Below are 20,289 nucleotides of genomic sequence, written 5' to 3'. Positions count from 1 at the left end.
ATCCTGGAAAAAAGAATGCCCAAAGCAAAGGATCGTCCCCGATGAGAGAGGAAAGGGAAGTGTTTGCCTTGCTCCTTCAGGAAAAGAAAAGTGGCGAATTAATTGCTTTGGGGGAAAATAGAGAAAACTTGGAATTTGGAATTAATACAGATATATAGCTTTGAAATTTGGGACTAAAAATACCTTTGAGCCATTTTTTAGAAAAGATATTTGAGTCTGTAAAATAGGCTTAGATTTGGAAAACTGGAAGATGCGGTCAACGACATCTAGTGGCGAATCACGGCACTACAATTTATTATGCTTAAAGGAAACTTGGCTTGAAGCCCAGACTTAGATAAGACTGTTGTTTCTTGAAACTTTCACTTTTGCAGACTGCAGCTGGGAAAAGGGAAAAAAACCCTCTTGGGCTGCTTATCTGTGTTGGGGACTCTATTGGATTATAAAGACTATGTAGAAAAACAAAATGGGTGTTCCATACTTAGCCTCAAATGGTAAAAACCATCTTCAACACTTATCTCTGAAGCCTCCAGCTTGATATATCAACAAGAAAATGTTAATGAATCTCAGAAAGAAATTGTTTCTATGTTGAACTCAATCTAAGAGACAATTGATTTATTTCATGATGAGACTAAAAATAATGCAAATGAGATAAAAGAACAATTTTCTAATCTAAACTTAAAAATCCAGACAATGATTAGAAGGAACTAGTAACCTAGAAAACAAAAGGAAAATTAGAAGAAATGGATCCAAAAATGGAGGACCTAAAGGAAGGAATTAACAGAAAGATACAGACAAATTAAAAATTAGACGATGCAGTGATAACACTGGAAATGGAAAAGATATCTTACTTGTCAAGATCTCAGAACACGTTTGAGGATAAGGAAGAAGAGCTGATTGAATGGATGATAAAGCTGCTAGAAGAAATGCTGAATATTGACAAACAAGAAATGAAAAGAAAATAGATAACTGTTAGAAATAAATGTATTATTATAATTAGAAAGATAGGATTTGTAACTAGAATATTATACTTTGTTATGAAATGGGAAATATGAAAATTCTAAAAGGGTTTGAATAAGGGAAGCTTTTAGTTACCCAAATATAATTTATTATGAGAAAATTATAAGAGATAGACATATTTTGAACATTGATGGGAAATTAAAAAATTTAAAAAGCAAGAAAACAGATATTGATTGAACAAATGGAGTTTAACTACAAATGCAATTGAGATATGTTCTGGCCAAAAAAGATATTATAAACTGACACTATCAATATTATGTATAATATCAGAAAAATGTGATGAAGATGTCTATATTTAATTGTATATGTATTAATAGCAACAAGAATTGTATTTGCCTAGTGTGGAAAAATGCATACCACTGGAAGAAGAGAGGATCAAAGAAGCACTGGATGGTGTAGTATTGGAACTAGACTGAGAAAGTTAATATGTACCACTGAATTACCAATGGACCCAGACAACACGTTGTTTATTAAGTACTCATGATTGTAAAATTAGAAAATTAATAAAATATTTATTAAAAAACTAGTGTAATGTATTCATGGTATTTGATCTCTCGTTCAGCTATTCTGTTCTAGAGATATACAAAATGTCTCATGAACTCTTCCCCAACTGATGAGTATTGATAATTATCTTAGCTATATTTTGGGCCTTATCCCTCATGAAATCCTCATGGGTTATCCAATATACATACATATAAACATACATACATACACACACACACACACACACACACACATACTCTTAGGAGCATATGTCATAGTCCTGGATCCCATTTTAGAATATGAGACTGCTTTTGTCTACTTATGTGCCTTGATTTCCATTTAACAGGCCCCAAACTGCCACGTGATATGCATTCAGAGATGGACAGAAAGGGGAAGGGGGTAGAGAATCTGAAATTGTGGTTGGAGATTGGGTATTTGTTATGATGGAACCAACTGCCGGTTGAGCTCCGGATGGCATCGGACCTTCGCTCCTTCCGGCGCGGGCTGAAGACCCACTTATTTGAATTAGCTGGTCTGGCCTGATGGGGAATATTAGGGTTTTTAATGGGTCTTTTATTGTTTTTATTGTTATTGTAATTTTTAATTGGGCATCTGTTTAATTTCTTTTTAATTTTTGTATTGTTATTTATATATGCCCTGTTAACCGCCCTGAGTCCTTCGGGAGAAAGGCGGTATACAAATTTAAATAATAATAATAATAATAATAATAATAATAATAATAATAATAATAATAATAATAATAATAACAGAAAATTAATTTAAAACAAAATGGAACGGTCCTTATCACATATTATTGACTATCCTGCAGTAATCAAAGCTCAGGACTTTTGAGATAGATTCCCCAGTCTCTGGGAATCATGAGAAGCCTTCATTACACTTGCAGTTTATAACACCTGGGCAGATGCAGGTACTCTGTGCACATGGCAGAACCTTATTAAGAGAATAAAAGAGAGCAGACTTTTGAAGTAGCTAGTAGGACAAACTGTAGGATGCATTACTGTGATATCGACATTCTTCCTAATGGATCGGAGAATGCAGAAAAGCCAGATGTATTGATTCCAAAATTTCTAAATTCTTGTAACTGCCTTATAGTTTCATTCCCTTAGCTCATTATGACTTCTAGATTTGAGGTTCTTCATAAATTGTGCAGAGCCCTATTCCAAAGCTGATTGCATCAGGATCATGCATTGAGATTTGGTACAGCAGATTTTATGGGCAACACCTTTGAAAATATGACCAGGATGGTTACAGACAGGTACAAATGGCTCTCTGATAATTGCACTATTAAATTTGAAGCTCCAAACAGACTTCTTGGTCACCTCCAAAGGCACTCTGGCTTTCTAGATGAAGCTGGCTGCCAAAGACTATGTATGAGTAAGGCCCACAAAATATTACCAGGTAATCTGGAAGTAGATTGCATTTTGGGGTATGACCTCTCTTTTCTATGATGAGACCTGTAGTCCCCAGCATTTGTAGTTTCCTAGAGATGATGAAAAATCATTTGAAAGAAAGATAGCACTGTTGGTATATTATCTTGCAGGTCCATGCTTTGGGTGCATGAACTCCTAGGCATGGTATTTTCTGGGAGAAGTTTGAAAAAGCTTATCGCCTCACTGTAGTAAAGACTAGTTTATTCTAGAATGCTTAAAGAGTAGTATTATATGGTTGATAATTAGATTATGGATGACATGTGCCTTCTATGCAGACTTAAAAAATAACAACCCATATTAACTAAGGAAGACATGTCAAACTCGCAACGTCATGTGACATCACGCAACGTATTGGAGCTTTTTCTCCATTGCCAGCAATGGGGTGGGAGCGGTTTCCTGGTGGTGTGTCCGGCCCACTGGCTGGCAGTTTGACGCCCCTGAACTAAGGCAATTGTTGCCTGTGCCTGTCCATCTCATAAATTGTTTGTGGCAACTTTGTGACATCTTTAACATTAGATTCTCACTGGCTCAAGTTTGACTCAGCCTTCCATCCTTCCAAGGTTGGCAAAATGAGGAGCCAGATTTTGGGGGGCAATATGCTGACTCTGTAAACCACTTAGAGAGGATTGTAAAGCATTGTGAAGTGGTATATAAAAGTCTAAGTGCTAAGTGCTATCAGCACTTTTCCTATAAAATCTTTGTCTCTGAATGCTTGGAGTCCAGTGATCACTGTATTTTTATTCATTCCATTATTTACTTTGTTGTGAAATCTTCAAATTCTAACTCCAATCAACAAGCAAAGTCAATGGAGGAACCCAGTTTCACTTAATGACCATGATGACTCCCTTAATAACTGCAGCAAAGGAGGTGGTAAAATTGAATGATTCACTTAACGACCATTCTTCTTAGTGATGGAAGTTTTGGTCCCAATAATCATCATAAGTCGAGGATTATCTGTAATCCTGAAATACAGATACTACTATATAGAACAAACTGTGAAGCATTATAGGATTGCTTTCTAGTAAGGAAAATGGTATTTAAAAAATATATTTGGGGGAGAAGCCAAGAGACTTTGATGTAGAGACATGATTGTAGCAACATTTATTCCTCAAACAGGCATCAAATATGGAAAAATTCCTTTAAAAATTAATCTCAGGTAGTTTAAAACAAACAAGCCCTTTGTACATCAGCCTTGTGCATCTGTCATAGAAGCCAAGCATACTGCAGGCGATTGTGGAGTCAAGTCAGGTAGCTAGAACTGTTTGCACTGGATCCATTTCCTCCTTTAGCTGGGAAATGAGTCACTCAACATTTATTTATGATGATCAGCAATGAAGCAGTTTCTCACCACTGCTGACAAAAACTGCTTCTGACTTCATTAAAAAAAGGAGTGGTATATAATTTCTTGAAATGTAATAAGCTTCTTCCTTGGAGTTGCTATAGAGTTCTATATTCTTTAGAGATCTCAGAATGCCCAGTACAGTACATACTTTGCAATGAAAAACAACCTTCTCCAGATGCACCAGTTGAGAATCATGGGAATTGTAATCCAAAATATATGGAGTAAGCCTCAAGCAAACGTTTTCTGAGGGGGAGCTCAGCTGCTTCCAGGTCTATCTGAACCCGAGTATAATGATTTTGCACACTTTATTCCCAAGAGGCAGCTAGCAAACAAAAGTGCAATTTTGGATCCATTTCAACCCCCCCCCCCCCCCGCACAATGCTGAATTTACAGTTAACGATATCTGGTTAACCATTATGAAAATCCCTGTAATTTAGTACAATTATTCACAGCTTCGGTTTGCGGAGGTCATATATCAGGAGCAGTCACCAGCGCCCGCAGGGGAAACGTTAACACGCAAGGCGCCCCCTGGACCTGCTGCAAGAGGCTGCGCCTTCTGGACGACCCCGCGCCCGCCAAGATGGCCGCCCATCCAGCCCTCTGGACTTTGTAGTTCTAAACGTGCGAATTTTAAGTCACGCGAATGCGCGTGGCTAGAGTTTCCAGCCCCCGGGGGGGGGGAAGGAACCACTTATTTATAAATAATTTAAATCAGGGGTCTTCAAACTTGGCCCTTTTATGACTTGTGGACTTCAACTCCCAGAATTCCTCCGTCAGCATGCCTGGCTGAGGAATTCTGGGAGTTGAAGTCCACAAGTCATAAAAGGGCCAAGTTTGAAGACCCCTGATTTAAATAAAGGAAACATATTCCGGCAGGATAGGAGGCAAGCCCGTCTCCGTTCCGCGAAGGCGCCGCCTCGCACAAAGACAACGAGAAGGCTCCCTCGGACGGCTACCCTAAGCCCCGCCCAGCGACGGCGGCAAGCCCCGCCTGTTTCCCCCCTCACGGGGCTTAGCTCCGCCCCCTTCCCCCTCTCCCCGCCCGCAACCTCGCTCTCTCTCTCTCTCTCTCGGTGGCTGCGCGTCCGGCTCAGCCGCCGAGACTGGCCAAGGGGAGCGAGAGTCGGTGCAGAAGAAGCCGAGCCGAGGACAAAGGCGGGAGGGCGGCCGCGGCGGCGGCTGCGCTCCCTTGCAAGCGCCGTCGAGATGTTCTCGCGGCGGGGTCATGCGGACGTCAAGAAGTCTGCGCAGAAGGCGCTGGACCCGCGGAAAGAGCCGCTGACTCGCCTCAAGCACCTTCGGGCTTTGATGGGTGAGTGGCGTGGCGAGAGCGCAGCGCCAAGTGGGGGAGGGGCCCCGAAAGACAGGTCGGGAGTCTCAGGAGGCGGGCGTCTCAGGTGCGATCGTGTGTCTCCCGGCCCTCCTGCACCAGCAGCAGCTGGCGGTTACTCTGCTCCAGCTGGCTGATGGTACTGTAAGGGCTTACAGCAGGAGCCTTAGCAATAGCAGCCGAGCAATTGTCGCGTGGAATTTTGCTGCTGGTTCAAAAAAAGCTTCATGCCTGCCTGAAGCTTTGCCTTAGAACCCACGTCCGTGCGCCGCTTGATTTATTTATTTTATTTTTATTTATTTTAATCCCATTTATATCCCGCCCTTCCCCGAAGACTCAGGGCGGCTTACAATTGAAGCACAAACCAATGTTCCTTCTCTCGTTCCCCTCCTTGATTTTGGATTGCCGTCCAGCTTCTTGTTAAAAACAAAAACAAAACAAAAAACCCAGCTCCAGAATTTCTCTTGCAGCTTAAAAAAAACCCTTCTATTTTAAAATGCCAAAATCAGTCCTAGGTTCTAAGGTTAGGTACAGCAAAATAGCCTGGAGAATTGGTGATGCATTTTTATTTATGCAGTTCAAGCTGTGCAGCTTACTAAGTTAAGGGATAGCAATGTAAAATTTAAAAGCCATGGTATCCTAGTACAGGATCCTCCGTGATCTCAAACTTCAAAGCAGAATATTGATTTCTTTTCTCTATCCTCTGATGACTGGATATTTACCAGTGTCATAATGGTACAGGGAATCATTGGAGAATATACAGTAGGAAATTGTTTCGTGTATTGTCTGAGGTTGTTAGTGATTCCCCAGCCACCCACCCACACATTTTTAACAGGGACCATATTGGACAAATAAATAATTTGTGTCTGGAAGTATCAGTTCACTGAGTAATATAGTTTCCAATATGTTAAAGCTGAACAAGATGGTTTTCGGCATTAGTGTTAATTTTATTTTGAGTATTTTCTCTCATTCGTTGCAAACAAATGCTTCTAGTGACTAAAAACAGCAAAAAAGCAAAATTTTTCAGCTGCACCTTATCTGCTTCTAATAATAAAACAATGTTATTCCAGGAAGTTACATAAGATACTGTTAAAGGGGAAGCAAAAATATTAATTTTGTGAAGGGAGATAACATTCTACCATGGGAGTTCTTCATCTCAATACTGAAGTGATACCTCTTATTTATAGCTTTAACTTTTAGTAGCAGCTTCTACTGATTGCTGAAGTTTATTTTTGTACATTTTAATTTTGACCTTTTAAAATATGCATTGTGAAAATCCTTTTAAATAGTAATCTAAAATCTTTTCAAGGAACAAGCCTCACTCTCCTTGCTTCTGACTTCACTCATGAATTGAAAATGTCATTATCTTATGATGGCCTCATTTCTATAAAATCTAGCATCTTGCTGATGTTTATTTAAAGTATTTAGATAGATTTATTACCATTCTACTCCATTAACAGCTTTGGAGAAAAATACTAATTAAAGACTATTAAAAATAATATATAAAATATAAATTATAGTAGTAGTGTCAAAAGACCCGAAAAAATAAATATATTTTGCTACCCCTTCTGAATTGTAAGAAATGAACTTGCTTTGACTCGAGTGGCAATTGATTTTATAACATGGGCCAAATATAGAAGGCCAAATTGCTTGTTGATGTCTTTTTGAAGCTTGTAAAACATATGGGCTTAGCATTGGACAGAGGGCAATTAGGAGATGCTGCATCCAAAAATGCCTGGGGGATTGATTACTGAAAGGACCAGGCCTGAGAGAATATCCCTCAGAACTCTGAAATCTACATGATCTACCCACCCCTAGGATACACTTGATCTAATCTAGTCTTCATGCCTGCAGAGGGAGGCATGGACTAAACTTCTCAGATATGTTGGCCGCTGACAAAAGACAACTTTTCTAATGCTATATAAACTATTGCTTCCTGTGTTGAAAATCAGATCAAGAAAATTATCAACTTCTGCTAAAACAATATGCTAAAACAATTGTAGTGAAGTGAATTTCACTTGTCAGGAGAATCTTGGAATTAAATGGTCGATGAGTCCCAAGACCAAAAATCTTGGGGTCTCCACTAACCTCTTCATTGCTAAGGTGATAAGGTGACAGATAGACCAACAGAACCACTCACTATTAAATATATACCCTTGAAAGTTATAAAGTCCTGGAAATTGCCAGGAAAGGGAGTTTGCTGGAATCAAGGGGCATCAAATTAATAATGAGTGAATAAATGATCTTATAATTTCTGACTTCTTAAAGATTTAAAAACAGTATTAATACTATAAACCTGAAATCTGTCCATTTTTGGATTAATAATAAACTCTTCGAACTGATGTAAAAGATGTGACTCATAAAAGCAACATTGTGCTGTTTTTAGAGATTCCCAAAATAATGAAGTATTATGAAGCAGAGATAGATACACTTTTATGAGTTAAGAGCTGCCCTATCCTTTTAGTAAAATGCTGGGATCCGTTCATTAAAATGTAAATTGTACATTTTAGCAAGTAGATGTTATATGTTACTGGACTTTATTCCCTATATATCATATAATGGTTAAGGTGTTGGACTAAGCGTGAGATGATTCAGGTTCTAGTTTTCCCTGAGGAATGGAAGCCAACATGGCTTGTAACTCCTCCTCATCCGTATCGTATTCTGGAGGAGAAAGAAACTCCTTGTCACATAATATATAGAGATAGATTCACCCTAAAAGCTAGGTGAGTGCAGTGCAAAAACAAGCAGCCACTGGAGCCAGATGAGATAAATGCTAAGAACAACAACTGTGCAGTTTTAGCCTCTACTTCTACTAAAAGTGGCTGGACTTGTAGCTGAACTGTAATTACTGTTTATTATCTGCTGACTAAGATGTCAGAGGGGCATGCAAAATATTTCAACCTGTGTTTAGTTGCAGGCGGGTACTTTGACCTTGAAATGGGCTGTTTGAAGCTCCCAGCATTTTATTCAAAGTCTAAAGATCTGAGGTATTTGAGGAAAAAACATTTAGAATTCAGATCTTATTCTTTACTCCTGTCATATAACCCAGTGATTAATACATACCCATATTTCCTTCTAGTCCTGAATATTGGAAAAAACGTTTGCCTGAAAATAAGATGGTGGTTGCTATTAGTACTGTTATTTTAAACTTGCACTAAAAGTGGCATCTGTACCAATTCATTGTATGTTAGTGTGAAAGAAGCTGTGGGTAAATTCTACCTTGATAAAGGCAATTATTACGCAGTATTATATTTCAGTTATTGGTGTAGCTTTACCTACTGTTGAGGAAACACGTTCAGAAAATAATGAACCAAACTAAAAAAGAAATCTTACAGATTAAGCACTGTAAAAGTTTCAGTAGTAAAAGAATTGGAAATAATAATTGCCCGCCCCAATTTTGATTGTCCTTCCTTTTGAGTTATCATAAAAAGTATTATTTGTCTGATAACATATTCATATTTTTGAAAAAGAAAGTCTAATAAATAATTTACAAGAATTTAACTGTATCCTAAATTATTTTAATCTGATGGTAAAACTACATGTTTATGATTAGAATGTTTTCTCCCTCCATTAAATCTTCAGATTTTTTGTTTTTTTAAAGAGAATTTCAGAAATTATCTCTGTTTCTAAAGCTAATAATCTTTCTTAACACCTTTTCTATTTCTTTTCCACTTGCCTCAGATTCTCAGTTTATATAATTAAAGTATGCTATTCAGGCTGTATACTCATAATTCAAAATAAACAAAAAATTACAATTTAAATTCTAAATAATGTCAAGTTATAGCAGATGCTTTTTGCCTCCTCTTGATAGGCTATGAAGAGGAGAAATATGAAAAAAGTAGTAAAATATATTTCTTACGCAGATAAATAAATTTCAATAGCAAGAATAAAATTTATCAGGAATACCACTTTCATTATGGAATTAGCTATACAGGTTAATATTAATATGCTGGGTTTTGGGGACACTTGGAAATCAAAAAGGAATGCATTCAGGTTTATTTTCCTTTTTGTGAACTATTTTTAACTTTGGGCCTTATTTCTCTGGTTTTTGTTTTCCTGTTAGAATTTCTTTAATTATGGATAACAATCATATATGGTAGAGCTAACATATTCACAGTGTAGAGTGCATGCTTAGAAATACATTCTGCAGTGTTAGTTGAGGCTTATGCTCTAGCATATTTAAAGCTGCATATTTAGAGTAATTTTAGTCCTGTTGTGTCTGTGTATAGATTTTGATAAACACACATCTTTTGTAATATTTCTGCAAATATCAGGAAAGTTGAATTCTCCTATTATTCAGCTATTTCCTTAGTGTTTTCTGATAGACCCAATAAGTAATCTGAGGATCCTATTATAAAATTATGGTTGCGTGACTGTGTGCATGTGTATACATGTATGTATAGGTATGCATGTATATGTGTATGAGTGGAGAGAGAGAGAAGGGTGTGTGTGTGGTAATATTTGACATCTGAGAGGATCAGCGACTCATGTGAGATTTTGGTATTCTCACCCCAAATTTTTGTATCTTTTCACCCGAACTTTATAAGACTGGTTGGCTGTCTTTATTCCATTCATTTTTAGTTACTGTAAAATGAGAGGAAGTGCTATCCGTACTTCCTTCTTTGTTAGCAGTCATAAATTATTCAGACAAATGGAATCATGTAAAAATGCTAGCAAGGTCAAAATGAACTTCCTTTCCTTTCAGTGTTACTTCTGCCTTGGGTCTCCATTACAAAGACTGATTAATAAAATGTACATTTGGCTTTTACGGAACACTGTTCCTATAATTTGCAGCAATTTCCTATTCATTCTGCTTGCTCTTAAAGTATGTTTATGATAATAGAAGACCTGAAGTGTTACTAATCACAACTCTTGATTGCATCCTCCAGCAGATCTAAGTGTTTTATAAGAAAGTACACAATTTGTTAACAAATTGCAAAGTTTGAAGTGATAGGAGGGGAAGATATACATGACTAGATATTTATATTAAAATTTTAAAACCACACAATAGCCGAAGTTATTTTCCCTCTTTTAACAGCATTCAGAGGATTTTTGTGCTGATTTACTTTACACAGATAAGGTATTTTAGGTAATGTAGACTGTTGCAAGGCTTTGTTTTAAGACAAGGGATCCAGAGTTGAAAAACAAGTGAATACTGAATATACTTCTAAGTTCTGCTTGTGTTTTTTTTTCTACTTGTCAAAGGATTCAATAAATTGGAATTAAAATTGGAATCATGGCTTGTGAAAGAACTAGTTCAGGGAAGTGGTGAGTCCAAAATTATTCCTGCAAGTAACCGTGAAAGAACAGATCAGGCATGACAATGGTGTCTTGAGCTACACTGAGTGCCTCAGTTTCCTCCTTCTGGCAGCTAGTTCAGCTGATTTAAAAACAGAAAGAGAGGAATTGATTTTCTTTTAACTCTTCTGTTAAGGTCATGGTCAACTTGATCTCTTCTAACTGAGTCTCAGAGAGTGGTCACTTTGGCATGGTTCCAGGAGTGTTTTCATCCCAGTTGCTTGGGGTAGTAACTGTAACTTTAATAAAGAGTGAGTTTACTTTTTCCCTTATTTATGCTGAAAGAAGGGTGTGGAAGAACATAAAAGCTGCAACTATAACAGGTGGAACTTTGAAGAAACTGTACACATTAGTGGAGATACATCAGGCATGACTCATTTATAACAACTCAGATCACTGAATAAGCTGTATCCATTGAAAATTTTATTGAATGCCTCATTCACCGGACCATTACTGTGCTGAAATACCAAAGCAAACTGTGAATACATGGAACTAACTTGTAAAGCAATATAAAAGTGAATTAAATCCATAATAAAATAAAATTTAAGATACCTTATTTTTAATTGTGATCCCAATTTTTGTAGCATGAGCAGAAATTTCAAGTATTTTCAATTCTTACCTTAAAATGGAATTTACTTATAAATATAGAAATAACTAGACAATTCCAAATTTCCAGATAATCTGAATACTGTTCTTTAATGCTAGTGTTTGAGTCATATGGTTGTGTTTCCAGTATTTTCTTCCTATTACATTATTTTGTTTATGCATTTTAATAATTTATGTATTTTTCACATACAGTAACTTTTTGTTTTAATCTTTCTTGTATAGATGCTGTAGATGGAAGTGAACTCAGACAGTTCTTTGAGATCAACTATTCTCAAATTTATCTTGTCTTCTATGAAAGTTTTGTAACACTGGAAACAAGTCTGAAACAAAAAGGTAACTACTGTGTGTTGTCTTTAAGATGCTTAATACTATCTTATTTTCTGTAATATATAAAACTGTATATTTAAAATAACTTTAGCAATTAATCAGATCATTAGAACCTTTCAAAAAATTGCCTTTGAGATTGTTTGCAAATGGTTTAACTATTTATTAAATTTCTATCCTGCCTTTCTATCCATACAAGGGAGCTTACAGCAATAAAAATGCATTTTAGCAATTTTTAACACAATTTAAATTGTGAAAAATTAAACATCAATATTATTAGAATCAGTGTTAACAATTTAACAATTCAAAGCTTAGTGAAATTTCTACCATTTTTCTAAGTACTGGTAGAGGAGAGCCATGCACATCTCTCTGATGAATGCATTCTGTTATTTGGATTCCATGCAAGTGAAGGCCTTGTCTAGATTAGTAAACTTCTGGGAGTAGGAAAACCTTCAGTATAGCCTCTCCTGCTGATTCAAGTAATAGACATGTACGGAGAAGTTTAATATGCTCAATCTAGTTTAAGAAGGCTTTTTTTTTAATATAGTAAGGAGTTAGTGTGCACAACCTGTTTCAGTATGAGCATATGGCAATTAACCATATAACTGTTTTGTTTTAAGTGTTGGGCACCATTTTGAGACAAGCTAAGTATACAAATATATATTCAATTTGAACTTTAGTGGAACTAGATAATGATTATATTAATCATTATCTTATTAATTGCCGGACACAGTTTTTGAAGTAAACCATCAAACCAGTCCTGGAAATAAGTGACGATCTTAGACATACAGTAGTTTGTGTTTAAATCATGATCTGGGCTGGGTTGGGTTTTTTTTTTGCTTCATTAAAACAAACTAAAATAATATATACATATCATAATTAAATTAGTAGAGAATAGCATTTATGCGATGAAAATTTCTACCTCAAAGCTCGAACAGTGTATCAGTACCAGTATTCCTGAGATAAAACTACATAGGTTGCATGATACTTCCAGTGTCATTCCAGAAATGTGTAGATTTATAACTGTATAACCACCATCGCTGACTCTAATTTCATATCAAATTCTAGGAAACAAGAATATAGGATGTTAATTTTATCCTTAAAGCTTTTTCTCTGTTCTTTTATTGTGTATGACTAAATGCTTTATATTGGATATTTCTACTATATATTTACTTCACTAATATCTTAGCTAAATTAAAGTGTTTAATCCTTTAGACCTTAATTTAATTTAATTTAATCCTTTCTCGCCGAGGAAAGTAGAAACTAGGAAATATCCTTTTCAAGATTAGTCATCTCATAAGAATGAAAGCATAAATATAATAAGTAATTTAAAGGAGTTTAAAATTGAAAAACTGACAAAGATTATCCAAAAATGTATGACAAATTATTAAAAGAAAGTGTTGTAGAGGAAAATCTGAATGAATTATTAAAAACAAAACAAAAAGTACAAATATAAGTATTAGTCACCATGGTTAAATTTTTTTTAAAAAGAGTTGAGTGGAGATTGTTGACTATTGTACCATAAGCTTCCTGAACATATAATTTTGAAGCTATGATCCCCTTATAGACACTGGTTAGCCATTGCTCAAAATTGTGTTGGTATGGATTTTCTAAACAATTATCAGAAGATTATGGTGATTGTCCCAAACTCCAAGATGAATAATTAGAACATCCAGGCCATCTTCAGTCTGGAAGTGAAGCCTGTTGATCAAAGTGTGGACCTGTACTTTTTTTGTCCATGAGTTATGATCAAGCTAAAGCAGTATTTAAACTACAAATCTTGGATGTAGAGTGACAAAATGAGTTGAATATAGTCTCTAAGATGTTAGGAACCTTACTCTGAATTGGAGACCACAGCTAACGTTATCACCCTGGAATTGCAGGACTGAATGGTTATAGATTTTGGGGCCCTCCAGTTCAGGGACTAGGCCATCTTTGGTCCTGGACAGGGTTGCATTGCCCCAAACAGACCCAGTGTGCAATCTGGGGTCCTCTTAGACTCATGACTCCTGCTCAACAAATAGGTGGCAGTTGTGGCAAGGAGGCCTTTGTCCAGTTCTGTTTTGTGCACCAATTGCATCTGTTCCTGAATTGGGAAGTTCTGCTCATGGTCACTCATGCCCTGATGACCGCCTGGATGACATCGTAGATCAGACATGTCAAACACAAGGCCCGGGGGCCAGATCCAGCCCGCGAAGTGGTTTCATGCAGCCTGTGAAGCCATCCTGGAAACAGTGAGGGAACAGCCCCCACTGCCTTGGCCCTGGCCCAGAGATCCTCCTTCTGCCAGAGACCCTCAGATCTGTCCCACTCCTGCCCAGGCCCCCATAAGGCACCCTTGATGCGAACGATGTAGAGCTGGCCATGCCCACCCAGTAGGCCATACACACTCTAGCCACACCCACCCAGTAGGCCACGCCCACCCTGGCCATACCCACCCGGCCCCCTGAGGGCAACTGCAATGCTGATGTGGCCCCCAATGAAATTGAGTTTGACACCCCTGTCCTAGATGCACTACTGTAATGGACTTTACATGAGGCTCTTCTTGAAGAATATTTGGGAGCTTCAGCTTATGCAGTATGCAGTGGGATGTGCGGCTATATGTACCCCTGGAAGGGCACGTTATACCTGTATTCCATGAGGGTTTCCACTTTGCTTCCAGGTCCAATTCAAAGTGCTGTTTTTGGCCTTTAAAACTCTTCATGGCATCTCTGAAGTATTTCTCTGTCCTATATCACCTCCTAAAGAATCGAGAGAAGTTTAGGGGGGAAAATGTTTATCTGCTTCTTTTACTTTAATCTCTGTGAATGTGACAGCCCCCCCCCCCCCGTTTTACTGCTAAAGTGCAAAAAAAGTCCTTATTTCAGGTAAATGCTGTACTTCTGTGGAATTCTGTCATCAGTGATATTGTCTTTATGCATAATGATATTGTCTTTTTCTCTGCCCTTCAGGAAATAAATCTCAAAGGGAAGAGTTGGATTCCATTCTTTTTCTTTTTGAAGTAAGTTACCCATTTTCAAAAAAACCTGAGCATTATAGTTATATGGTTCTTTATAAACACATTATATTTTCTTACAAGCACAATGGTAGGATCCTAGGTATCGGAAGTGGGGGTCCCTCTCTTTTAATTGTTTAAATAAATGATAAAAATATGGCAATGTAATTAGACCAGCCTGTTGTTAGACAATATGTGGAATGCAATTTTGCAATTAAGAGAAAGAAGGAAAACAAAGACAAAAGTTTGGAAGCAGACAACTTTCCATTTCAAGAATATAGATTTCCATTTTGCATATTCTAGTCAGAACATTTATGAAGCTATCAACCAGCTCTGTGAGCAGTTCTAGATACCTATTAAAGTAGATACCTAGATGGTCAAAATATGAGGCAACGACATGAATAATGGCATGATCAAATGGAAGAAGTTTAAGTAGAAATTCTTGCCTCTAATTCACCAGGACAAGGCTGATTGTTTCATTAATGAGAAGTTGTGTCTGAATCTGACTAAGAAAATATATCTGATAAATTAGTCACTTGGCTGCCTTTGTGAAATGTTGCTAACACACAAATACTTTGATAAATATGAACAATAAATATTTGCTCATTTTTTAAAAAAAATAGGAATATTGTTGTATTATCTTAGGAATCAGGTTAACGTTGAGACTTGAAACAATAAATCAGAGTATCTCGTGAGTTCTAGGAAAATGCCAGCAGTCTTACCTATGGTTATCTAAAGCTTCAGATTTTGATCAAGTCTAGTGTTCCACTGATTTGTAAACAGATTGGTAGAGTGATTTATATGTTTAATGATAATAAAATTAATTGGCTCTGTTTATGTGATTCTAACTTTGTGGTTTGTGAATTATAATTTAGAGGTCTAAACTAAGAATGAACCCAGTTTTGGCTTATTTAATAAATAATGCATTATGAAACTCATGGAGTATAATGTGTGCATCTAGTCAGTGACTCTGTACAACTAGTTGTCATTGATGCTTGATTTCTAAGTTTAAACTGCCTTTGCAGTTGAGGATTCTATAGCTCTTTACTTCAAAATAATCTCTGTTGAATTCTGTGGTTTCAGTTTTGAGTACATTGGATTATACTGTGCACTATGCAAATTAGACTAAATCATTAGATCTAAGAAGCTGCTTTATGTAAATTTAAAACAATGAATTTTATTAACTTCTCCAGAGGATACTACAGTTATTACCTGAGAGAATTTTCTGTCGATGGCATTTTCATAGCATAGGTAAGTATACTTCAGGTTTGGATTTAGGCTATTTATTTTAAGTCCAGATTGATATGTTTCCCCATTTTACCTTATAGTGTAGGTAAAAAGATGTCCCTTAATGGGAAACAACAAATTGGATTGACATGTGATAGTTTATGCTTTATACTGCAATGGTTGCATTTTAGATTGCTTTTTCATATGTTAAAATGTCAAATGGAAGATATTAAGGTAACCTTTATAATCTCTTATAATCTCTTTAGTTTGGTATTTGAACAATTGGTTTGCTGTAGTAAAGAAACCAATGATAGTTCAGGTATCATTGCATCTGAATTGTTAAACTGTTACGTGATGATAACATGCATCATCTATAACAAAATGTATTGGTTTTAATCAACAGTTTGGAAATGTATTTGTTGTTGAAATGGTTGCCCAGTTAACTGGAATGAATTCTATTAGGTCCCAATAGGTTCTAACACCTGTATGGAAAACCCTACAAGGTATCTTTTTAAAATCACAAATTAAAATGTGAATAATAAATTTATGAGAACAGATAAATGAGCATTGCTTCAAGATCAGTGCGTTTTCTTACAGGTAATTATTTAACTTAAAGTATTTATTTATTTAGTTCAATTTACATAGCCACCAACAATAAACTGTGTCACAAGCTCACTTAACCTCCCAATCTTTACACTTGGAAGAACAGCCAAAAGACAGCAGGAGTGCAATCAATCTACCCTTGGGGGAATAGTGTTCGAAATGGCAAGTGCAATGACAGAAGAGACATACTTCTTGGGTCCCACTAACTAGATGACACTTTTTAATAGATGCAACCTCTATTGCATCTATTGGGTAGAGACCATCAGAGAAAGATAGTCCCCCAGATATCCTGGCTCTATAGCATACAGGCCTTCATATAAGTGGGGACCAGCATGTTACATTGAATGAAAGTTATTTTACACAGATTGATAAAATATTAAAAAGTTTTTTATAGCAAGGACAACCATCAGATTTTTTTCAAAAAAACCTCTCTATTGTTTATCTTACAAAGGTAGGAAATGTAACGTTGGCCATTATTTTACTGTGTTTCCTGCATTAAGGGCTACACGACATATTTGGAAAGTATTTAACAAACGAAGTAAAATTTTGAGCCATATGCATGTGAACATTTTTTATTCTATAGTAGTCATAGCAGTATGTAATAATTTTTTGCCACTAAAAGCATTACTATCTGAGTTCTTCTTGAATTTACATTTATTTTTATCAGCCATGACTAATGGTAGCTAATCTTTAATGTGGAAATTTCGTAATCCATTTTTCTTTATTTTAGGGTCAATTCTGAAGAAACTTTTGCACACTGGAAACTGCCTTAAGGTATTTTAGTGCTTGCTTTAAATCCTTCATTTTTCTAAGCACATATTTATAAAATTTTGTTTATTAGACGAAAATGATTTGTTAGATACAAAACAACATATGATATGCTATTTTGAGATGTTTCATTGCTTTTTGGTCCTAGTTGTATTTTTTTTGTGGCAGCAATCTCCACATGGGGGGAGGAGGATCAAAAACATTGCAAGATGGCAGTCGCAGCAGTGTGATTTGAACACATGTACCCATTTGTGTGTGTACGCTGCCCCAGATAAAGCTCCAGGTGTGACCCTATTTGCAAGCTTGGGTCACAGGGATTAGCTGGGAGTGGAGTAGCTTGCTTCTCAGAATCGTAGGTGGTCCATTGCTGGAGGTTTTCAAGAAACAATTGGATAACCATTTGCCTGGGGTGGAATAAGGAATCCTCTCTTGGGCATTAGGTTGCACTAAAAGATCTCTGTTAGATAAAGACACTTGGCTTCACTCAGAGTTGGATTCTGATTGGATAGATTCTTTGCAGGAAGAGATGGTTTCACCTGCCTTGAAGCAGAGAGTGGTTTGCCACCTTCTCAAGAGGCTAGTCCTTGGACAGTGTTGCGCTCAATCTCCAGCGTTCCCTTTTTAGAAAAGGTTGTTGAGAGGGTGATAGGCACTCAGCTTCAGAGGGCCTTTGATGAAGCAAATTATCTGGACTCCTTTCAGTCAATTTCAGGTTGGGCTACAGTACTGAGACAGCATTAGTTGCCCTTGTGAATCATCTCTGGAGACCGTCCTGATTCTCCTAGATCACTTGGTGGTTTTTAGTATCATCAACCATAGTATCCTTCAGAATGGCTTTAAGATTTAAGAGTTGAGAACACTGTTTTGTGGTTGCTCAACTCCTTCCTAAGTGGTCATTTCCAATCAGTGTTTTTAGAGAGTTGGGTAGAGGTTTTAACGTTTGCCCTCGTAGTGGCTTCTTTTAAATTTCTACGTGAAACCACTGGGAGAGGTTATTTGACAGCACCGGCTGCAGTATTTCAGAGTGTTGATAATACATACTGGTCTCCTCGCAGGTCAGGCAATGCCATTCATGTCTGTGCAAAGAGGTTGTAAGTGTCTGGATGGGGAGGAACTGGCTTCAGCAAAGTTGCTTTGGGTTCTTCAACCTCCTGGATCTGGTTAGGTGTCATTTATGATTCTTCAGAGGATAACACTCCCCTGGTTAGAGCTGGTTTGCAATTTGAGAATCTTCCTGGATTTGCAACTTCTGCTCAAGAAGCAGACGGCAGCCATGGCTTGGGAGGTCTTTACACAAAATCATCTTGTATATCAATTGTGCCATTCCCAGATTGGGAACCCCTGCTCACCATCACACATGCCTTGATCACTACCCAATTAGATTACTGCAACACATAGAGCTGACCTGGCAGAACACCTGGAAACTGCAACTTTTCAAGAATGCAGCAGCTTGCCCATATTACATCACTGCTCTACTGGCTGTATAGGCTCTCAGTTTCTTCCTAGGTATTATTCATACTGCTTTTCATTTTTAAACCCTAACAAAGGTTTAATGGCAGGATTGCCTCTCCTTGAGGTAACTGCCTATTCCATTAAATCATGGAGACATGCACTCTCCATGAAAACTTCCCTGAAGGAAATTGTCATCTGGTGGGACCTAGGAACATTGCCTTCTCCATTGTTGCCCTGCCCTGTGGAATACCCTCCCTTCTGATATCTGGCAGGCTCATACCCTTGGGTGGAGCAGTGGCTCAGGGGTTAAGACACTGGGTTTATTGGCTGGAAAATCAGCCAGGGTTTTAGACCCAAACTCTATGCAATGGAGGGATCTCCCGTCCTCGCCCCAGTTACTGCCAACCTAGCAGTTCAAAAGCATACAAGGGCAAGTAGATAAAAAGGTACCACTTTGGTGGAAGGTAACAGTGCTCCATGACATCATGCTGGCCACATGTCTGTAGAAATGTCTTTGGACAGCAATGGCTCAGTGGCCTTGAAACAGGGATGAGCATCGCCCCTTATAGTTGGCAATGACTAGCAGAGTAAAATCTGCAGGGACTCCTTTACCTTACTTTTTTTTTACCTGACTCTTCTCCCAAGCATTGAGGAAAGGTGAGGCTAGAGGTCAGGAAATGTGAATGTCTGTGTGGGAGAATCTATTTTGGAGTGCCAGAATTGTTTGAATGTTGATTGCATGAATCTTGTACATTTTATTCTGTCTTTGTGACCCTTGAAGAATTGTTGCATATAAGATGGACACGGATGGATGGATGGATAGATAGATAGATAGATTCAGATAGATCCCTTCTTGCTCCTACAAAGTCATGGCTCCAACTTTATGGTTGCTGATTATCCAAGGATTTTTTTGTGCGTTTCTGATAAAGATGAATATACAGGTGAAACTCAAAAAATTAGAATATCGTGCAAAAGTTCATTTATTTCAGTAATGCAACTTAAAAGAGGAAACTAATATTTGAGATAGACTCATTACATGCAAAGCAAGATAGTTCAAGCCGTGATTTGTCATAATTGTGATGATTATGGCTTACAGCTTATGAAAACCCCAAATCCACAATCTCAGTAAATTAGAATATTGTGAAAAGGTGCAATATTCTAGGCTCAAAGTGTCCCACTCTAATCAGCTAATTAAGCCATAACACCTGCAAAGGTTTCCTGAGCCTTTAAATGGTCTCTCAGTCTGGTTCAGTAGGAATCACAATCATGAGGAAGAGTGCTGACTTGACAGTTGTGCAGAAAACCATCATTGACACCCTCCATAAGGAGAGAAAGCCTCAAAAGGTAATTGTAAAAGAAGTTGGATGTTCCCAAAGTGCTGTATCAAAGCACA

The 20,289-nt window shown here is 37.3% G+C and overlaps 1 protein-coding gene across 1 annotated transcript in view; it reads left to right on the top strand.

The window, feature by feature from the left end:
* Positions 1-5,366: 5,366 nt before the first annotated feature.
* RALGAPA2 (Ral GTPase activating protein catalytic subunit alpha 2) overlaps positions 5,367-20,289 on the top strand; it is a 160,875-nt gene continuing 145,952 nt past the window's right edge. Inside the window, exons 1-5 of the mRNA XM_081325243.1 lie at positions 5,367-5,605; positions 11,750-11,860; positions 14,803-14,852; positions 16,040-16,097; positions 17,407-17,450. Coding sequence (XP_081181369.1) covers positions 5,500-5,605; positions 11,750-11,860; positions 14,803-14,852; positions 16,040-16,097; positions 17,407-17,450 — 369 coding nt within the window. The 5' untranslated portion in view covers positions 5,367-5,499. The remainder of the gene's footprint in view (positions 5,606-11,749; positions 11,861-14,802; positions 14,853-16,039; positions 16,098-17,406; positions 17,451-20,289) is intronic.

Source organism: Vipera berus, assembly GCF_964194415.1.
Source record: "Vipera berus genome assembly, chromosome: 3".
In the NCBI taxonomy this organism is placed as follows: domain Eukaryota; kingdom Metazoa; phylum Chordata; class Lepidosauria; order Squamata; family Viperidae; genus Vipera; species Vipera berus.
This window is presented reverse-complemented; position numbering and strand designations above follow the sequence as displayed.